Source organism: Paroedura picta, chromosome 2 (assembly GCF_049243985.1).
Source record: "Paroedura picta isolate Pp20150507F chromosome 2, Ppicta_v3.0, whole genome shotgun sequence".
Lineage (NCBI taxonomy): Eukaryota > Metazoa > Chordata > Lepidosauria > Squamata > Gekkonidae > Paroedura > Paroedura picta.
In genome coordinates, this window is record NC_135370.1 from 2,238,850 (window position 1) to 2,260,106 (window position 21,257).

Genomic DNA, 21,257 nt, shown 5'->3' on the forward strand with positions numbered 1-21,257 from the left:
GCACATAACAACAACAATCTTGTTGGAATTCTGAATATTACAGAATTTGGAAGTTTGTAAGTCTGTTTATTATCTTGAAATATTTGTTGTCCCATGTTGGAATCGCAGTGCCCCGTTGCTTGCTTGGTGTCTGGTCCTTCGCCAGGTCCTACCCCTCCTATTTCATTCTAGCCATGATATCACGGCATGCACTAAAAACCACAGCAGGCAGGCTGGCTGCAGGCTTGGGTTTTGCGTAACCTTGCTCTGTTTTTGGTGGGTGTGTGATTGGTTCGTCTGCATTTTTTTAAAACGTGGAGTCAAAGATGGCTAGGGTGGCTTGCCCAGATCTGGATGGCCCAGGCTAGGCTAGGCTGAGATCTTGTCAGGTCTCGGCAGGGTCAGCCTCCTTGTTTAGTGCTTTGGTGGAAGTCCAGGGTTGTGACGTGGAGGCAGGCAATGGCAAGCCACCGCTGAACATTTCTTGCCATGCAAAGAAGAAGAGCTGGGTTTTTTGTACTCTGCTTTTCACTACCCAAAGGAGTCTCCAAGCGGCTGACCATCGCTTTCCCTTCTCTCCCCACTGCAAGCACCCTGCGAGGTCTGTGGGGCTGAGAGAGCTACAAGGTGGCCTTCAACTGGCCATGGCTTGACAGCACTGTCCACTGCCTCCGGGGTGGCTTCCATCTTTGTGAGGAGATGAACTGGCAGGGAGAAGGCTGGATCACACTCCGAATGTAGGCCCGTAAGTTGGACTACGCAGTCAGCTTTGTTCAGACAAAGTGACACGTGGTCTGTGTCCGAACAACACTCCCTGGATGATGTGTTCTTCCCTCGGCACAAGACAGTTTCCCCACTCAGAGGTAGCAGGATATTGGGAGAAGCACTCTGGTATGTTTCTGATGTCACCTTTCTGGCTGCCCAGGCGTCTGAGAGCAGCTGGCCAGGGGGCTCCTGAGCTCCTTTTCCAGCCGCTCTCTTGGCCTGCTGGGTCTTTGCGCCTCAGTGTTTTGCAGCATGGCAGTGATGTGGTCAGGAAGTCCCTCCATCCATGCCCATGTGTGATGCCCACAGTTGCAACGAGGCATGTGTTAGCTGTGGTCAGTTGTCAATAAATATGACTCTCTGCTGGCTGAAGGAGAGAGGCCATTTCAAAAGACTGACCCCCCAAATTTAATTTTTCTTCCATACAACCCCCTCCCATGGCTATGTACCATCTTTTGTGGATTCCTTTTGTGCGTGTGTGTAAATGGATGGCTCTTTACCAGTCTCTAGGAAAGTACCCTAAAAGATGCCAAATAGCTTGTAAATAAGTTACGTAACTGTAATTCAGTCTGTTTAGTCAAGAAGAAAGTAATTCATTAAAGGGTTATTTGCATGAGCTGTAAACCACAAAGCGCACCGTTTCCCTGTTGCTTTGCTGAATAAGGAGAGGTCTGTAACTGTTGCCTTTGAGTTGCTCCGAGGGATGCTCGGTTCCACAGGATCCACGGACTGGGGCTTTATCCCGCGCAGAAGCAACAGGCTCCTAGCAGTGACCCAGTGTGGGGAGAGGGCTGGTGAGAGGACACCCAGGTTGCTGTCGTCCCAGAAAAGGACGAACTGGCAGGACAGGGGAGCAAGGTGCATTTTGGGCTGGGGAGTTGCTTGTTAATTTTACAGCGAGGGAGACTCAGAAGCTAAATGTCTCTAAATGTCTCTGGGAATGTGGGGGCCATAAGGGTAAGGGGTTTGTCTCCTCCGTGTTTGTTAAGTGCAGTGCTTGGAAAGGCATCTGTAATGGGAGGAGCCCTGCAAAGGTCCAGGTCAGGGGTGGCCAGCCTGTGGATCTCCTGAGGGCCATGGACTGCTTGGCACTTGGTTATAGATGCACTTGTGGCAAGCAGAAGAGCAGGATTTTGAGCCATGGATGCTGGATTTGTATCTTCTTTAGCAGGTCATGGCTAGTAGGCCATGCTGTGGGTGGCTTGGCAGTAGGAGAAGTGGCCTTTGCTGAATGCTGCAGCATAGAAACAGATGGCATCCATGCAGTCCTAAGGCAGAAAGCAAAACCCACAGGCAGCTGTCCCATTGAGCTCTTGGAGAAAGGCCACGCAGGAGGTGCCCTTGAGTTTTCCTGTGCAGCTTTACTCCAGGCCCTCAAACTTTACTCAGCTTTACTCAAAGCTGGGCTTGATCACACACAAGCACCCCTCTGAAATCCCAGTGAAAGACCCAGATCGGTCCCTTTATGAAAGCCTCCTGCTTGTAGCTTTGCACAACCTCAGAGAGATGCCTTGAGTCAATTTTATCAAAATTAATCTAGAGTCCAGTCAGGTATTTTTAAGACCAACAGAGTTTTGTTCATGGCGTGAACTCTTGTGGGCACGCCCACTTCCTCAGAGACAATGTCATGGAATTAAATTTCTTTAAGCTGTGTGCTAATTTGCCCTCTCACTCCATCTAGAAGTCTGAGCTGATTATTTTCATTCTGTGACATTGTCTCTGAGGAGGTGTGCGTCTCCACGAGAGCTCACACCGTGAATAAAACTCTGTTGGTCTTAAAGGTGCCTGCATGGACTCTGAATTTGTTCTGCTACTTCAGACCAAAACGGCCACCCACTTTATTCAAAATTGTCGCCCCTAAACTTTCGCTGGCTTAAGCTAGAAAGACCAGTGTTGTCTGCAGTTTGTGTTCTCTGTGCTTTTAAATTATCCAATTTTGTTAAGGTGGCATACAAAAGGCTGTGTTCGGTAGTAATCCCAGTATTTTCTCAGTGATTACTGAAGTGATGGGATGTTTTCAGTAGTGAGAACTGCAGAAGGTTTCACTTTAATTTGAATTACTGTTCCTGAAACAAGCCTGGTGTTAATTTCCAGAGAAAACTTTGCACTAGAACAGGGGTAGTCAAACTGTGGCCCTCCAGATGTCCATAGACTACAATTCCCAGGAGCTCCTGGGAATTGTAGTCCATGGACATCTGGAGGGCTGCAGTTTGACTACCCCTGCACTAGAATATTAGTTAGTTGAAGCGGGTTGCCTCCTCCTCTCAGGGGCAATGTTGAGTGTTTTCCGGGGAAGCTGCCATACTCGAACTGATGCTCTTTCTGCTCTTGTCCCATTAGTTGCTAATCAGAAGCTTTCTCCTTCTTGCTCCTCTGCTGCAGTGTCTCTTGCACCACCGCCACCCTCCATCCTACAGGTAACTCCTCAGTTACCACTCATGGGATTTGTGGCCAGAGTTCAGGAAAATAGTAAGTGTGCCTTTTTGTTATGCTGTGATCTGTGTAGAGCCACTCAAGACTTCAGATCTTGGAGCGTCGACGCGCTGTCTGTGTGCCAGGTGTAAGTGATCAAATGTCTGTGGACCACAGATCTTTTTGTATCTTTTCTCACCCCAAATCTAGGAAGACATGGATTCACCTCCCGGCACTTCACTGACAGCTTTCTCTCCCACACCTGGGCCCCTGCCTGGGGGGAGAGACAGTGAGAACTCTAAAGTGCCTCACTGAATATACATAATATAAATTAACTCTGGCTGCATTCAGACATGATGTTTAACTACTGGGAAATGTGCTGGCCTAATGTGTGGTGCCTTGTTTCTCCTTGCTTGGATCTCAAGGGAAAAGGGCTAATTTAAGACAAAATGCCAGATATGTGATGTGATGATATATGCTGGCATACAGCTTAATGGATTAGGTTTTCTCCCCCCAGAAATTAAAGATTTTTCACTAGAGTGTAATCCTGTCCCAGGATCCCCTTGACTGGGAGGAAAACTGAGTTCATCTTTGTGGCTTCTGTGCAGTTCCACATGGGACTGCACTTTCGCAGGCCTGCCGTGGAGAAGAACTAGCAACCTTTACAGTGATGTTCTTAGATCCCAGGAGCGCTCCCCCTCCTTTTATAGAGGAGGCTGACTTTTCTGCCCAAATGTCACCTGATGTGGAAGAGGTGAGCACTCCTGCCTCAGTTCTTTTTTTGCCACCACTAAGAGAGGACTGTTCAGCAAGCCAAAGCAGAATATTTACCTCGGATACAGAATGAGAACTGAAGAACTTACAATACTTATGTTATCAGCCATTGTTTGTGAGGACATGACCTTGGCTGATTCTGTACTTACTTTGTTTATTCCGTTGTAGATCCTGCTGAATTCAGATTGATTTGAACTCGGGTCTTCCTCTATTCCCCCCCCCCCCCCAAATGCATTGGAAAAAAAAGTGTTCTGCATGTGATTATGGAAGCTCAGAAGGGGGGTGGGGAGAGCCAAGTGTAGCAGGAGCCTCTTTCTTTTCTTGAACGGGGGCGGGGGGGGGAGGAGGATTGGCGACAGCAGAGGAGGGGGAATAAATCCAAGAGGCAAATCTCTGCCGAGAGAAGTTAGAGCTTCTGGAGCCTCTGCTGAGAGAAGCAATCTGGGAACAAGTAAGCCTTTGAACTGACGCCCTGGCCAATCAGGGCTTTTCTACAGCATTGTAGGCTCAAGGCAGTTAGTTCAGAACATGCAGAGAGCTGCACCTTTACTCACGCCAATTTTTCAAATATCGAGGCTTATATCCACTCCAGGATATCATGGGGATTGGAATAGGTCAAGAGGTCTAGCTAGGTCAGTTGTTCTCAACCCGGGGGTTTAGCGACCCTTTTACAGGGGTTGCGGTGGAGTAAGCAGCTTGGCCGGGGGTGTGCCATCTACACAACAGCCTTGCGAGGTAGATCGAGATAGAGCGTTTGTCTGTCTGGAGCAGTGGAAAAGAGTGAGATCGGCATGGTGGGACAAGAGGCAGAACTGAACTGAGAAACCCCGGAAAAAAAACAATTTATTTACAATCATGAGCGATGGATCTTCATGCCATTGGTCAGTTTTGATTTAATTTCTGTGAAAGAACACTTGCATAATTTTATGGTTGGGGGTCACCACAGTATGAGGAACTGTATTAAAGGGTTGCAGTATTAGGAAGGTTGAGAACCACTGGCCTAGGTCTCCCAACCTTCCCCTTCCCAGCTCAAAAGACTCTGCATACAGGATATGTTCACAGGGCCGTACTCTTTCAGTTTCATGGAATGGGCCGATTCAGGAGATATACAAATCTCTTAATCATTTAAGTGACCCGAGAATATGTAAAAGGACCTCAACACCAACATTATCACATTGGATAGTATTTCCTATTAAACTAGCTTAATCTCTGCTAAGTTTGATGGCCCCAGTCGTATGTCTGCATTACATATGTGCTCAGATTTCTTCTGCACCTTCAGGGCTTCTCATAGACATAGGCAGTGGAGCAACCTGGTCAAAAGAGCCACATTTGTCTGCCACTATGCCATAGGTGTCAACTCCTAGAGAGAGGTTGCTGAGTGTAGAATAGTACTTCTGTCTATTTTCTGCTGTATAAAACCACACGCTCCTTAATGATGAGTGATCAAGCTATTCTCTCATGTAGGACTGCACGGAAGCCACGAAGATGAAAACAAAGTTGCGCTTACCTGTAACTTGTTCATTGAGTGGTCTTCTGTGCAGGCACACATCCCTCCCTCCTTTCACAACTGTGGGCTTACGCTTATTAATTGATAGTTACCTTCCAATGGTGGCAGATGGAGAACTGACAGAGGAGTGCTTGCCTTTCCCACACCATGTCACTTTTAAACAGAAAAGTCAACCTGCTCTATGAGGGGAGGGGAGAGCACACCTGGGATCTAAAAATGTGTAAAAGCTTGCTAGCTTTTCTCCATGGCAGGCCTGTGAACGTGCAGTCCCGTGTGAGCCTGCACAGAAGACCACTCGATGAACAACAGTTACAGGTAAGTGCAGATTTTTGTTTTTTTGTTAAGCCATGTTTGTATGTTATAACTGGAGTTAGTCTTTAGTCACCATTGTGCTGTGTTTGAGTAAGGAGGGCAGGCCTGGGCACAAGCCCAGCTCATGTTAACTCCTGCACCTTTTGATTCCATTGTGGTTCCATTTGATGTCTGAAGGTGGTCTCTCGAACATCCATATGGATCTTTCCTCTTCTTTTAGTTTCAGATACTCCTCCTCCCCCACCTCCCGCAGACGAGCCAGTCTTCGATGAATCCCCGCCGCCGCCCCCTCCTCCAGAAGATTATGAGGAGGAGGAAGCCGCAGTAGTGGAGTACAGTGACCCCTATGCTGAAGAGGATCCACCGTGGGCACCGAGGACCTACTTAGAGAAAGGTAGGCTCGGGGGACGGGGGACGGGGGGGGGACTTTAGTGGAGAATTGATACAGAGGAGTGAGGTCTCTTGCAAACCATGGATAGCAGTCAACCATGACACATTTTTTGATGAAGGTGTATCTTTGAGATCCTTTGCCAGGATGAAAAGAGAGCAACTCAGCGCTTACAAAAGTATCACTTCCCTCCATTCATTTGGGGAAGGCACCCACCTCTCCCTCCATAGGATGCAATAGTCTTGTCAGCTTCAGCATCCGTCCTCCTGTCCCCCCCCCCCCCCGGTTTCCCTTCATTCCTAACGCTAAAGTGTGCACACAAAAATGAACCACAAAGATATAAGTGGTTACTGCTGTGCAGCTGCAAAAGGGCAACTGCATATATTTTTTAAAATACCACTTTGGATGTCTCCCCGAACACATCACTAGTTACATTCCCTCCCTGATTTAGGAAAGTGTGGGTTGTTTTTTTTTTTAATTGTAGCTACAAAATAAATACACTGGAGGAAAAGGAATGGTGCATAAGGCAGGCACAGAATCTGAAGTCCAGCTTAAAGGCTTACAGTAAGCTGTAGTGTGTAATAGGCCTAAGTCTCACATGTGAGTAGATACTGTAAATGTCAGGAACAAGTTGGACCCATGTCATCCTGCCAAGTGGAGAGTTACTGTACATCACTTGCAGCAGTATGAGCGATCTGGCTGTTGTCCTCTGCCCATTAAGAGCTGTTGATCTGTCACCCTTCCAAAACTGGATGAGACGTGCTAGAGTCGCTCTCCACCCTGGAAGTCAGCCGCTAGGGAAACCTGGGTTGGCTGTGTCAGGCACCAGCATGGAAAAGCTCCAGAATAGTTGTCAAATGAATGGCTGCTGTCCCTCTTCTTTCGGTGCTCATGTGCCAGTAACCAGTGAGGCTTCATATTGTCAGAGCTGGGCTCAGAAAGGAGAGACAGGAAGGCGTTCCCCACGTGAAGAAGCATCGCTAAAGGACCACATCATTGGGCCCAGTGACTTGATGCCACATTGCTGAGAAACAAATTCCATTCGGCAGCCAGCCATGTGGCTCTGTAGGCAGCTGCCCAGAACTACCCAAAGCAGGTTGGCAGCTCCTCTCCTGGCCTGAGCAGTGGCAGAGAGGCTGGCGTTAAAAGGGGCCACTCGGAGAACCTGTTCTCTTTCATTCGGGAAGCAGCTCCTTCTCTTTTTTATTTCTAGAGACTAGATTATATATAGAGAGAGACACTGTTCTCCTTAGTCCATCATTCTGTGTGTCTTTGTTTTTGAGTAAGAAACCAGAGGGCTAGAATTCTTGGGACCTGGCTTTCCCTGCTTTAGGAAAATCTATAAGCGGGGTTTCCCAGCACCGTTCCCTCAGTTTTAACATTTCTGCCCAGTGAAAATGGACTCTCCTGGCAAGGACTACCACAGAAAATTCTGCAAAGTCCTAGACAGGCTTCCACTGTTCCTTGCAGCCGTAGTTGCTTGGTTACTGCTTATGTAACATTTCCCAGGGCTGTTATGGGAAGGGTAGCACAAACGTTCTCGCCCTCTCTCAACTCAAAATTTGAAAATAAAATGTGTTTTGAAACGTCTAAACTGTTTTTTTCAGTGACAGAGTGGGCAGCTGCTGAACTATTCAGATGCAGAGAAAATGGGTAGCAGCCCATAAGAGCCATCCCCCCTGGCTGGGAAGGAAGAGCCTGCCCAGCTGCAGACTGTTTGTGGCTGGGAGCGACCCTTGTCTGGGGCAAAGGCTGCTTCCTGGGGTCTTTTCACTGTCTTTGGGTTTGTTCCTAGTTGTGGCCATCTATGACTACGCCAAGGACAAGGAAGATGAACTCTCCTTTCAAGAAGGGGCCATCATCTATGTCATCAAGAAGAACGATGATGGGTGGTATGAAGGCGTCATGAATGGAGTGACGGGACTCTTCCCAGGGAACTACGTGGAGTCTATCATGCACTACTCCGAGTGAAGACCTCCTTGGCGAAAGGCAGGACGGCACCTCAGTGGCCAGGAGGGTTGTTGGGCCCCCTAGATCTCCACCAGCGCCTGGGGGACTCTGGGCAAGTGAACTGAAGGAAGGATCGTGTAATAAAACCACTCTTTTGTTTTGTTTTTAACCCCTCCCCCTTTTTTTATAAAATAGTGATGATTTGAGTTGTTTGAAGAAATGGCTCTTCCATTTGCTAGCAGCAGCTGAGCAGAATGATGCGTTTCCAAAAGCCGATGGCTTAAGGCGTAGAAACGGGAGATGTAATGAACTTGCCAATGAATTGACCCATTGCTCAAATTGTGACCCCATTCAGTCAAGACATGGGATTTTTCTCAGGAATAATCAGGCCCTGGTGCCGGGACATCCTGGATGGCAGGGATGGGTAGGCCGACTGCCTTTCCCTTTCCCCCTTTCCCTCCGCTCCCTGTTCTGCTGGCCTCTCTTGCAGGAGTTCTGGCATAGTGCCGGCATTTGGGCTTCATGTCCCAGCTGGATCTCAAGCTTGTTCCTTGCATCTCAGACCTGAGCGCCACTGTAGTCGGTTGGCACGTGCGGCCTGATCTGGGCACATGCTGGCTTTGAAACACCTTTTCGGTGCAGGGAATGGGGGACGGACGTAGGAGGGTGTGGCATCAGAAATGACCTCTCTGTGTAGAAGTCCTTCCAAATCCCAGCCTGCGTCCCTCTCACACAAGGATGGTGCCGACTGGGTCTTGATTCTGCTTCCAGACTTTAGAGCATATTTCAAAGCACCAGTACAGGCCAGGAGTGCTGCCTGCTTTTGCTAGGCTTCCTGCTATTGGCCAGCCTCTTTGGGTAAGCCAATCAGAAACTGAGGAGAGTTCTAGTTGCCTTTTCTCCATTGATAAAGTGGTTGAGGCACCTTTGTGTGTGTCTTAAATGGGAACCGGTTAGATTGACTTCATGCATTTGAGTTTGGCTGCTCTGGCCCATGGAAGGCACATCCCCGTGATGGGCACACTCCAGCCCTGAGGCTGCTTGAAAAGGAATGTGCTGGGAACCTAAGTTGCCAGGCAGCTTTTAAATTTCCCCCCCTACTGAGTGCAGCCAGAAGTTACAGTTTGTTCATTAACTAGCGAAATTTGGTTTGCCAGGAGTATGTCTTCAGGATGGGAGCGGACTATCATTGGCTCAGTTGGGCCTTTGTGACATTAGCAAATTGTCCCGAGCTAATTTTTTTTTCTTGAGCTGTGAACAAACTTTATGGTAGTACCAGAAGTCATTATGTGAGTATTACGGCTCTCTGCTTTTAGCAGGTGCTCTCCAAGGTTATGGAGGAGGACTGCTGCCATGACTGAAAGTGTGTCAAATTAGGGTTGCTTTCCTGACTGGCTTGTTTGGAGGAGTGCCAGGGTATTTGGTGGGTTTCCCACCCTGGTTCTGCAGTGGGTCTGGCTCAAGCAGCCAGTGGCCATGCAGTGCATAGAAGGTCCGTACTGTAATCTCATACGGTGGGGAGCTGTATGCATGCAACACGTAGACTCTCACCAGTCTGCATACAGGTGCAGACCTCCACAGATCTCCTTGTGGGGAAGAAGGGGGATCCGTGCTCCAGTGCTCAGCACGACGTGGCATCCCTCTTATGAGGGGGGTGATGCTGAGGGTTTAGAAGCAGGCAGAAGCCATCTGGAGGACTGGCACCACTTCCCCTGTCTGCAGAGAGAGACACGTGCCATCTCCTGTTTTCTCCCCAGAGTCCTCTGGCATTTGCAGCATGCTGTTTGTGGAAGGGAGAGACTGGTGCAGACCACAAAGGATGGCAAGTCAAAAGGCTGTGTGCCCCAGACACCCGGCTTCCTTAGGGATGGATGGACCAGGGGCCAAGAGAAGGCAACTGTCCTCTCCTGTCCTCCCTTCTGCACATTGACTGTATAACTGCAGGCCGGTTGCTGTGCTGCAAAGGGTCCGTGTAGTGGAGAGAAGAGCCTAATGCCCAGAAGAGGCTGAATACGGGCTCCTGCTGCTCTGGGGGGTCGAGCCCCCTGCCCTCACAGAGCTCCGACTTTCCTGGTCCTCTTTTATTTCTGCCCTTTATGTCTGGTGCTGGGCCCACATCCTTCCCTTGACTGGCGCAGACAACACCTCGCTCTATCCCTCTCCGCCCCAAAGAGGTTGCCTTAGTGTGGGGTTCTTCAGGTCCGGAGTCTGGTGAGGGTCTGTTTCTTCAGTTGTCTTCTGGGAAACATCACAGGCTCCTTCATTTGTAGATTATATGACCGACCGACCAAGCCGCTCCCCTGATGCTGTTGCCTCTAAAGACCAGGGGTCTCTGGGAGGTCCTCCTGGAAGGGAAGTTGCATCACAATTTTTTTAAAAAAGGAGTCCTACCGACAACAGCATTGGGTTCTCATGAGGGCATCTGCACTAGTTAAAATGGGAACACTTCCTATAACTGGGGGAGGCGACTCTGAAGGCTGCACCCACTCCAGGGAGGGCTGGGCCAGGCGCTGGCCCAGGAGGTTTCTGCTGCCTTTCCAGAGCCACGGACAAAGGGCCTCTTGCCCAGCAGCTGCCAAGGGCATGTTCAGATTGGTGGCCTCCTGCTGGCATTCTTCTGTTTTTCAGTACTAACGTAAAAAAAAAAAATGAGTTTCTTGCTTATTTTTTAATTTGTACAATCTGAATTCTATAGAATGTCTCTAGGGATGATGCTATGTACAAGGCCCAAAGTAATCTGACTTTGTATGTATGTAATGTTACATAGACTGCATGCCGTTTCAAGTCAGTGCGGGTGGTATTCTATCAGTTGTAATTTCACCCAGCTTTTTACTTTTTTAAAAGGGGGTGGGGCTGGGGTGGGGAGAGGAGGGAGGGGGCTGGGAGATGGGAACGAAAAAAGGACCCACCCCCCCTGCAGAGTTCAGCTGTCAAATGAAAGTACTTTTGATGCGCAGGGAGAAAGTACAAGAACTCATTTTATGGCCCAGCATCGAAATTACTAAGTGTTTGTCACTTCCTAAACAGTGACAAACCTTCAGCCCTCTTACTTTGCCACCAGTGCAAGGACAGCTCAGTGGGCCCCGCCTCCTCCCTCCGTGATCACTTATTGCAAAAGATCAAAACTCTGTTCTACGGTAGCTGCAGAAAGAGTGGGGGGCTGGTCTCTGGTGCCTTCTTTCCTTCAGGCCTGAGTTCTGCCCGCTCTGGTAGGCTGCCCAAGGAGCAGTTGCTGCTGTCCCCTCACTTGGGAACTCCAAGGCAGCAGGTCCCACAGCCCAGCTTCACCGCTTGTGTTCAGGTTGGGTTCCAGTGGGGCCAGAAGTCTTTGTGGATGGCAACAGAAGTAAAATGGTCTCTTGGGGCTCTGGGAAGGCTGACCAGTCGGCTGCAGTGGAAGTTTCTTTGCACAGCTTGTGTCACGAAAGACGTGGAAGCGTAAGGGCTGTCACAACAGCTACAGTGTTAATGGGGGGTTGTTTCTAGCTACAGGTATTGCCCTGAGGAACTTCTTTCAGCATCAAGTAGAAATGTCAGAGTGCTTTGGGGTGCTATGGGTTTTGAGCCCCGGTTCCCTTTTTCTCCCCTCTGTATAGATCGGTATCAGTTGCTGCTGAGGTGAGCACTGACCCAAGAAGGCCCCCATGTTAAGACGCCCCCTCAGTCCAGCCCCTTTGGCGTCGCCAGGCTCCTTCCGGTTGGTTTGGTTTTGCTGCTTTGGGTCAATGTGGCCCCGGGAAGGGAGTCTCGATAGAACAGTATTGCCGGCCTGTTTGTTGCAAGGAGAGAGAGAGTGTTATGTCGATCCGTTCGTTCTTCTAAGGATCCATCTTGGTGCAAAGAAAGCTTGGGGAGGGATGCAGCATTGGTGGTCCCCCTTTTGAGGTGCTTTTGTGCCTGCAGCTTTGAGTCCCCATCCTTAGAGCTCCCCTGCCTCCCCCCTGACCTCTCTGGCCTTTGAGCCTCGGGCCCAGGCAGACCGTCTGGTCAACACAACAGAGCCTGAGGACAGGTGCTCAGACCTGGCAAGACCCATTTAGCTGAGGAAATGATTGCTCCTCACCCTCTTCAGAGGAGCGACTTATTACCTTCGGCCCCCTTCATTGTAGAGCATGGCCGTTCCATTGGGCCGGGGGGCAGGGGCATGGTCAACCGGGGAAGCTTCTTCATGGACCATTTTCCCGCCTTTGCCACATCGGGCTGGTCTTCATGCTTGGCTTTCAGCTCACAGGTCAAGTGGTGGAAAAACAGAAGAGTGTCCATTTTCCCATGGAAAAGGAGACTCCAGGAGAAAGGCAGTTTCTCCCCAATTGGACTGTTCAGTCCCACATGCAGGGCGAGGTTTGGGGGCTGCTTGTGATGCTTCCGTGTTTGGGGCAGGGGCATGGCGGGAACAAGTCTTCTGCTGTCCCGTTCCTGGAATAGGCTCAGTCCATAGCAGCAGACAAGAGCGAGAGGCCAGGAGCACTGAAAGACTAACAACATTAGGGGCAAGAGAGGAGCTTTTGTGGGACGCCTAAAAGCTCCTCTCCTGCCACAAGTGCTGTGGGTGCCATGGGACTCTGGCTCTTTTCTTCTACTACAGACAGATTTGACACAGTGACCCAGCTTGATCTGTCCAGAGCAGTATTTGAAAATGTCTCAAAGTTTGGCATCAGGTGAGTTTGCATCGGGCTGTTTTGAGTTGCTGTAAAAGTGTCTGGGGACTACAGTGCAGGAGCTAGTAAAAAAAAATACACACCTGTACCCAGGTAGGTTCCAGTGGGGATAATGTATTTTCTGAGCCTATTTCCTCAGTAAGGGATATGATCTCCCTAACATGCAGTATTTGAATAGGAAGAGAAGCTTACCACCTGGTGGCCTCTCAGTGTGGTGCAGTTTTTAACAGTTCAGTCCTGATACATTTGGGAAGAATGACCCAAATGTAATCTGCAAAAACCTCAAAAGAGGGGGGGGGGGTGTTTCCTCCAGAAGGGGTGTTGGGAGTCTGCCTTCCTTCCTTCCTCCGCAGTAAGAGAGGAAATGCGCATCACAGAAGGGCCCTACTGTTTGCTTCACTGGGAGTTGGTCAAAGATGCCATCATCTGCAGGCCAGGCTTCCTGTGGCCAGGGAACAAAGCCAGGTGAGGAGGCGGAGGCGTGCGCAGTGCATTTCCCCCTCCCGTACTTAGTGGCAAGGCCAGTCATGCAGTCTGAACACTGACAAAGGGAGACAAGTGCAGAGTCATTTCCTTGCTGCCCAGGCTGTGGTTTCTGTTCAGAAAGGGGTCTCCTTTTGTGGCTCGTGTGGATTTGCTGTCCCTTCTCTGCAATCTCCCCTCTCCCTCCCTCTCCTTGTCCTTAAAGAAACGGACCCTTCTAATCTGGTTTACGGTCAGCAGCTCCGTGCACGCTGGAGCCCCTGCCATTCCCCACTCGCGGTGCAGGACTCTGGGGAGGCTGTCTTGCTGGTGTTGTTTTATTGTGTGTGCCATGAAATCCGCCTTCCAGTGAATGGAGGAACATAAATTTTTAAAAAAGGTTTTTAAATTGTATTTGGAATTAACTGTTGCTGTGTACTAAAACCCTCTTGTTACAAGTCCTAAATAAAAACAAAAGCAAAACAAAGCACACCCACCCTATCCCCTCTCCAGTAGCGTCTTGAGGTGGTTCTGTACCTGAACTTTGAATTGTTGGGAATGTGTTTTTCAGGTAAACCTATGACAGGGTCAGTGGCCACAAGCTGGGGGACCTGCCACTTCTGTTGCTCCCCTTGCAGGAGCATGAGTGAGTTCTCTTGTGGTTTCTGCACCTGGAAGGGGGCGGGGCCTGCACACCGACTTCCTGGGGAGGGAGGGTGGTGAAGGTGAAGGGGGCAGGACCAGCTGACATCACTTCCAGGGATCCTCAAAGCCTGAAAAATTGCTTCAGGGGTTCCTTCATGGTTGAAAGATCAAAAGGGCTGGTCTAGTTGTCTTCTGGAGGTGACCAGTTTTCTTAGCATTCCCAGTGGCAGATGCTGTAAGGGGAGCCATCCAGTTCACCTGGGATGGGAATTAGTCCAAGAGGGTACCTTTGAAGGGCTCGCCTTCCCTGGCTGTCACACCCAGGCCTCTTCCTGAAACAATCCCTTTGCCAGCCTGGGCAGAAAGTTTTAGGCTGCATTGAGAAGCCCCTCCTGCAGTCAGAGCCCAGCGAGGGATTCACCTGCAGGCAAGCAAGAAACCGCAGGTGGAATTAATTACTTAGAAGAGCTGGTTCTTAGATGCCGCTTTTCTCTCCCTGAAGGAGTCCCAAAGCGGCTTACAGTCGCCTTCCCTTTCCTCTCCCCACAACAGACACCCTGGGGGTGGGTGAGGCTGAGAGAGCCCTGAGATTACAGAAGAAGAAGAAGAAGAAGAAGAAGAGTTGGTTCTTATATGCTGCTTTCCTCTACCCGAAGGAGGCTCAAAGCGGCTTACATTCGCCTTCCCTTTCCTCTCCCCACAACAGACACCCTGTGGGGTGGGTGAGGCTGAGAGAGCCCTGATATCACTGCCCGGTCAGAACAGTTTTATCAGTGCTGTGACTAGCCCAAGGTCACCCAGCTGGCTGCATGTGGGGGAGGAGCGGGGAATCAAACCCGGCTGGCCACATTAGAAGTCCGCGTTCCTAACCACGACACCAAGCTGGCTCTGAAGGGGAAGTGTTCAAAGTGCAGATGTGCACGCTGAATGGAGCCTGTCATCAGGCAGACAACTGTGTGTGTGTGTGTGTGTGTGTGTGTGTGTGTGTGTGTGGTAGTTTTCTGCAAGAGGGAAATCACTCAGGTGAGAACAAAAACCAGGTAAATTTAACTACATCTTTATTGACTTGTGCATATGCCACAGTATAATGATTTCTATTAGGTACTTTCATCATGAATTTGTCGGATTCTTCCATGCTTAAAAAAGTATATTTATACATATTTATAGAATATTTTATATATAACAAAGCTCTTGTTGACCATAAATTACCACTTGTAGAGAGCTTTGCTTTCTTTCAAGGGGCAGGACAAAGGGAGGCAGACCCACTCAAAGAGGAAATGTGCAATTTTTCTTTAAATCAGTAAACATGAATGTACTTACACGGATCTGCTGCACAGACAAACCCCCCCCCCCCACATTGCGACATTGGTGCGTTTCATGTGCAGGATCATGTCCACTAGGCGCTCCCACTCTTGCCTTCAGATACGAATGCCTCTCTAAGCAAAGCCGGGGTTCCTTCCCACAGTTGAGACGTATGGCGAACCGGTAAAAGGATGTGCAGTGCAGATCTCGTGCTCCTGCCGCCCTCCCGGTCTCCTTTTCCTGCTTGCCGGGCATGCAGGCCAGCCCCCCTCCCCCCCCGAGGCCGTAGGGTCAGGCTGCTCAGCATCTGGAATGTTTTCCCTGGCCTCTCTGAAGCTGCTGCTGCTGGACCAGAGCACTGGCCATTCTAAACTGGCTCTTGGTTGCTAAGAGCACAAGACAAAGGCAACCTCGGTGCCTCAACCCCCGCCCACTGTGGACTCAAGGCAAAGCTGTGCTCGGCTTGTGCCAGGGTCACGAGTGCCCCCACCCAGAACAGCACTGGCCATCCAGAAATGTGCAGGCCCTGCCTCTCAAGGGGAGGGGCAGTCCCCCCCCAATCTCTGTGCTCCTTGGCCTATCCCCAGGAAGCGGTGGGGGAGAGGGAGCAGCCTTATCCAGCTCTCGGTCCTGGGCTCCACGGCCCAGCAGGGCACTCTCTGGGGGCAGAGCATTCCTGCTTCAGCACTTGCCATCCTGCTGAGGTGGGCCAGGATGCCCTTCGGCAGGTCACAGACCAGGGCAAGCAACTCTCCGTAGGAACCAAGGGACCGCCCCATCCCAGAAGCAAGGGGGCTGGTTAACAATGGGTACCCCCCCCCCCACCGTTACAGCACTGAGCCTCAACGTTTGGTTCTTTAGCAATGATTCTTTTTTACTAAGCGTCCCAAAGCGACATCACTTAGAAGATGCTAATTAAAATATGGACCAAAGAACAGAAACAAAGTGAACATTTGTGTTTGAAGAGCTGCGGCTGTTACTGTGGAACTCCTCAAGTCAAGCCTTCACTTGGAATTCAAGCCATGTTGGCTTCCGACTGAAGTACATGAATCTAAGGGCCACAACTGCACAGAAAGTTCAGCATCTATTCTGTTCAGAGTCAGGCAGACTCTGCTGCTGCCCTGGTTTGTTCTTTGCAGAGAACATGTTACACCGGGGGTTGCATTAAGGCCAATGGACAGCAGTGGCAGTGGCAGAGGGCAGGATTAATTAGAACCTGAATAGGCAGTGAGCTAGTGGCACTGCGTGCCAGGAAAATCCGGGGTGTGCTGCTTTGGGTGGAGATTCTCAGCGGAAGCCAGGAGTTGTCTCTCTGACCCTGCTGCTGCAAACTCGGCGACATCCACCGGTGCAGAGAAAGGCTCGGTCCCCAAGAAGTGACTCCCACAAGTCACAAGCAAATGGTGGTTAGTCAGTCTTGGCATTTGTCTGGCCCACCTGGGGAAAACCGCCACCCCCAAAGAACCTGTGCGAGGAGAACCAGCATGAAGGAGATGCGGCCACATGGACTCCTCTCACTAACCAAAGCCGTGGCAGCTGAAGCACCAACATTCGGTCAGTAAACGCCAGCTCTAAGATGCAAGTCAGATGCCTGAACCAAGTACTGCAAATGGTTTTAAGGACACTTTATAAGCACAAAAAGAGAAGAAACCAAACTCCGAGTGCCGTGAAAGAGACCGAAAAAATGCCTTCCAACAGCAGAGCTTTAAAAATGCACACAGTGGTATATTCTTATTGCTCAAGTAAACTGGAAAAAATGACACCTTGGGAGAGGGGAAACAAAAGCTGATTCAAAGATCAGAGAAGACACATTCATTTGTGTTCAGCCTTTAGGATCCCTCCCCCCTTCCAGCCGCACACAGGGAAACGTCCCCAGCTGTTCCTAAGGGGAACTAGGTCCTTCTAGTCTCTCTGTTGAGACATTTCCTTCGTAACACAAAGAGATCTCAAGACAGACCAATTTTTTGAAAACTCCATTAATTTAATCCCTAATGTATGGAGACAAACTGTAACTGGGGAGGGGGGAGGGCGATGTTAAAGGGCTCTGACAGCCCCCTCTAAAACAAAAGGTATTTTTCAAGTCAAGAGCAAATGTTGCTCACCGCGGCTAAACGACATGCAGGATGCGAAGCGGATGACTCAGCAGGCCCAAGAATGACCGGCCTGTCCAGCTTTGCCTTGCATTGTGGGCTCAGTACTTGCTTTGGAACTTGGGATTCCTCACCTAGGGCCATTTCTGAGATGTTTCTATCCTCCGTCGCACGTGCTTTGCACCAAGGGCGCTTTGCACTTCAACCAAGCTAAGCAGCCGCCCGGGGCAGAACCGGGAGCTTGCGCCCTCACTGCCACACCTGGGCCTGCAAGCAGAGCGCTTGGCCCTCACACTGCAGCAATCTTCCGGCTCTCTTTCCAGGAGTCCATTCCAGCCAGCTCCTGAGTGATGCTTAAGCAATACCCCCCCCCCCCCCCCGGAAATGAATGCCGTATCTGCATGTGCACCTGTACAATGAAATCACGAGTAAGAGATTAACGTGGACTGGGTGTACGTTGCCACGGCGGTCGCTAGCACCAAATACCTAACAAATTTAACAGAATTTCTGCACAGCACGTCCAGAGTGCGTTCGATTAGGAATGGGAACTGCATTGTTTCCACTTAAATGCAAAACAGACCGGTATGTTCTAAAACAAAGCATCTGGGACAGCACACACACGTCACATGCACCAGTGTCCCGCTAAAGGAAGCCCACCGAGTTCAATGCCACTTACTGCAGCGTCCCAGACGGAGCCTCTGCACTTCTGCTCAGAAGGGAGCCCCGGCGGACTGGAGAGGCCCGACTCCCGGGAAAGGGTGGATGTGATCGCAGCCGGCAGTGTCTTCAGAGGGAGCTGGATTCTGAGAGTTGTCGAGGAGAGCGCCTGCCTGCCTCGCGGACACTTCACCCCACCCCACCCCACCCCACCGTCCAGCGCCAGGCCCTTGGGCTCGGTGGGACCCCCGACCAGAATGTTTTGGTAGGTTGCGTCTGTATTTCCTTTCAATCAATTGACAATGGCCAGCTGCCCGCACTGCGCACGTCACCCACTGCAAAGAGAAGTTTTTCTGATTTAAAGTGCTCCTCAAGAGTCTTCAATTTTTTTTAAAAGGTAGAAAGACTTTTTACTGATTCATCACGGCAACCCCAATTTCTGGTTATGTATATTTTCAGTTGACCGAAACAATAAATACAGATGTACAAAAACATTCTGGTTCGCCTCTATCATTGCAATGCAATATTTCACAATATATTATATACCTACATTTATAATACATGCACCAACATGTCTCACGTGGACAGACAACAAGTTGCTTTCCTGAACTGCAGGAAAGAAAGGTTAGTCAAAGGTTTTGGTCCGATCCATTTTGAGGGAGAATGTAGGACACCCCCCCCCCCACTGTCCCAAACAACGACTCGTCAGGGCTGATGGCGGAAGGGGAGCGCTCCTTGTCCGTAGCGACGGCTGCAGGGCCCCTGGGAATCTTCCAGCCCCAGCGACGGGGCAGGGCTGGGCAGGCCCACGTGGTGTGTGTGTCGTCTGGCACGCTTGGCCAGCAGCCCCCTCCTCCGCGTCCGAGCTCCCCATCACCAGTCTCGAGACAGCTTGGTGTTCTGATCCCTTTTGGGCGGGGCGGGGGGCGGGCCCCTCCTTAGTGTTGCATAGCCTGATATGTGGGCGCCTCCAAAGTGGCTCGTCTTCTGCTTGTCGGTGAGCAGTTCTGGGGGCGGCGGGGGCAAAGCCATGTCATCCATGGTCGCGGTTGGCTCAGCCCTGGAGATGCGGGCGGAGGAGAGGGAGCCGTGTCGCGTGATGGACTTGCGCTGCAGGGTCCTGTTCAGGTCAGCCAGGAAGCTGGGCTGAACGCTAAGGCCAGACTTGGGAGAGGTGGGCACTTGGGAGCTGGGGGTCCCCAGCTGGGATTCCGCCAGTTCTGCCTGCGTGAGCCGAGTGCTGTCGTTGCGCTTGGGCCGTGTCGGAGGAGGGGCTTTCTTCCCCGAGGATTTAGACCACGGCTGAGGCTGGGGATTGACCACAGCGACTTTGGGAGAGGCGTTCCCTGAAAACACAGCGGGGATCTCCACTGGGGGCAGGGGGAGCTCTATTTCGGGCGGGGGTGGAGGGAAGTCCGAATCGGATGGGGGGGAAGGAAACTCCTCCCCGGCCCCCTTCCCGGAGGCTCCTACGGCCGGTGCTTTGGCCGAGATTCCGGCTTGCTGGAGAACAATAGGCAGGCTGAGCTTTCCAGGCTTCGGAGGGGCGGCGGGAGGAGCGGCACTCTCCTTGGAAGGGGACCCCGACGGTTCGGGCGGGTGTGCAAATTTGCTGACCAAAGCGTCCACCGAAGGCCTCTTGGATTCGTGGTACTCTGCTGAGCTGTTAGATTTGATGCTGGAATTGCGCTGAGGAGTTGGCGGTGGCTTCTTTCCTCCCGGACTGGAGGTCTTATTGGCCTTTTTGCCTGGAGAACCCCCTGACTTCTCTGGGGTGGGGGACACTGCTGAAGGGACGGGAGATGGGGACGGTGGTGGCGGGAAGGTGAGGCTGCTCTCAGGGGGAGGAGGAGGGAAGTCAGGCGAGGGGGCCGAGGTGGGCTGCCATTTTGGCTTAGCTTTCACCGCTGGAGGGGACTGGGGGGGCACACTAAGAGGAACAGGCTTCAAAGGTTGGGGTTCTGAGGCTGGCAGGGGAGGCGGAGGAGGAGGGAGGGGGAACTGGCTGGCTATTTGCTTCACAACCGACGGCATGGGGGACTGGGGGGAAGGAGTCAGCTTGCTGGAGTAGCTCTGCTGCTTGGGTAATGTGGGTGGGGGAGCAGGGCCTATGGGGGCAGGAGCTAGGGGGATATGTGGGGTGGTGAAGCTTGGCTGCTTCTTCATGGCACAAGCAACCGGAGCGGGCGCAGGTGGTATGGGGTGCACCACCACAGGCGAGGTGGCTTTTAGACTGTTTTGTGTCGGCAGAGTCATGGCTGGCTTAGGCGGGGCTTGGGGGGGTGGAGGGGCGGGCACTGGGGGTGGAGGGGGGGGTGAAGCAGCGGCAGGAGCAGGTGGGGCCAGCTGAGGGGCAGCCTGATGAACCTGGTGGATTTTCAGAGGGGGGGGCGGAGGGGGCGGAGGGGTGAACTGCGGCACCGACGGTGTGGAGGTCACCGGCTTCATGAGCTGTGCCATGGCCGAGCCCGGGGTGGGGGGAGGCGGGGGGGGCGGGGGGGGAGGGACCACGCCGTTGGGCGGCAGTGGGTTCAGAGGCTTTCCTGGGGGTGGGAGCAGCGGGGGCTGCTGGGCCATGAGGGGTGGCTTGAAGAGCAGCCCCCCATGCTGAGAGGCGTTCTGAAGCCGGGTGATGGTGCTGTACTTCACAAAGACCGTGGCTGAGCCCCCTCCGGACGGCACCGATTGGCTGGGCAGAGGGGGGGGAGGAGGGGGCGGGGGCGGGGGGCGGCGGGGGAGGGGGCGGCGGGGGAGGGGGGAGGGGGGGTGACGGTTGTGAGGCTACTGTATATGGAGCCCCTGTTTTCGTTTGTGGTGACAATGGAGTGGCCAGTGAAGAAAAGGGTCTGCTTATCGAGTCCATTCTGGCCTAGAAGAAAAAGCAGGGGAGGGAGAGGGCGAAAGCGTATTTATGTGTTTCTGGCAGAGACGACAGAGCACTTGACCTCCCGGGCATCATGAAGACAAAATAGCTATCATTTATTCATGAAAATTTAAAAACAAACTTGATCCCGCAGAATAGGGAAACACAACGAAGATATTCAGGGGTTCCCTCAATCTCAGCTCTATTACGGAGCTTGGAACCGATTTATTGGGCAGCCTGACTGCTTTTTGAAGAACGAGGCCTCCCCCCTGGAGCAACACTTAAGGACCCAAAGCAGAGCTGCCGGCCACCGAAAACGCCCATCGTGAGCAGAGGGACGGATAGAGCAGTCGAGCCACGCAGGGGTTATTACGAGGAAAGGCCAAGCGGAAGAGCAAGCAAAGGAATCCAAGCACAGTGGATCAGTGACTCAGACGCATTCTGTTAAAAGGAATCACAGAGCACAACATGAACAATGCCCCCCCCTATGTCG

At 51.5% G+C, this 21,257-nt stretch overlaps 2 protein-coding genes across 17 annotated transcripts in view; one reads left to right on the forward strand and one right to left on the reverse strand.

The window, feature by feature from the left end:
* ABI2 (abl interactor 2) overlaps window positions 1-13,694 on the forward strand; it is an 87,850-nt gene extending 74,156 nt beyond the window's left edge. For 15 of the 16 annotated variants that reach the window (XM_077319214.1, XM_077319221.1, XM_077319215.1 and 12 more), the window contains 3 exons: window positions 3,127-3,213; window positions 5,970-6,143; window positions 7,933-13,694. In XM_077319214.1, coding sequence (XP_077175329.1) covers window positions 3,127-3,213; window positions 5,970-6,143; window positions 7,933-8,108 — 437 coding nt within the window. In that variant the 3' untranslated portion in view covers window positions 8,109-13,694. The remainder of the gene's footprint in view (window positions 1-3,126; window positions 3,214-5,969; window positions 6,144-7,932) is intronic. The other variant, XR_013227965.1, reaches the window with a different exon arrangement.
* Window positions 13,695-14,893: 1,199 nt separating this feature from the next.
* The window catches only part of RAPH1 (Ras association (RalGDS/AF-6) and pleckstrin homology domains 1), a 90,178-nt gene continuing 83,814 nt past the window's right edge, over window positions 14,894-21,257 (reverse strand). Inside the window, 2 exon segments of the mRNA XM_077319212.1 lie at window positions 14,894-20,628; window positions 20,630-20,770. Of these exon segments, the coding sequence (XP_077175327.1) occupies window positions 18,775-20,628; window positions 20,630-20,770 (1,995 nt within the window). The 3' untranslated portion in view covers window positions 14,894-18,774.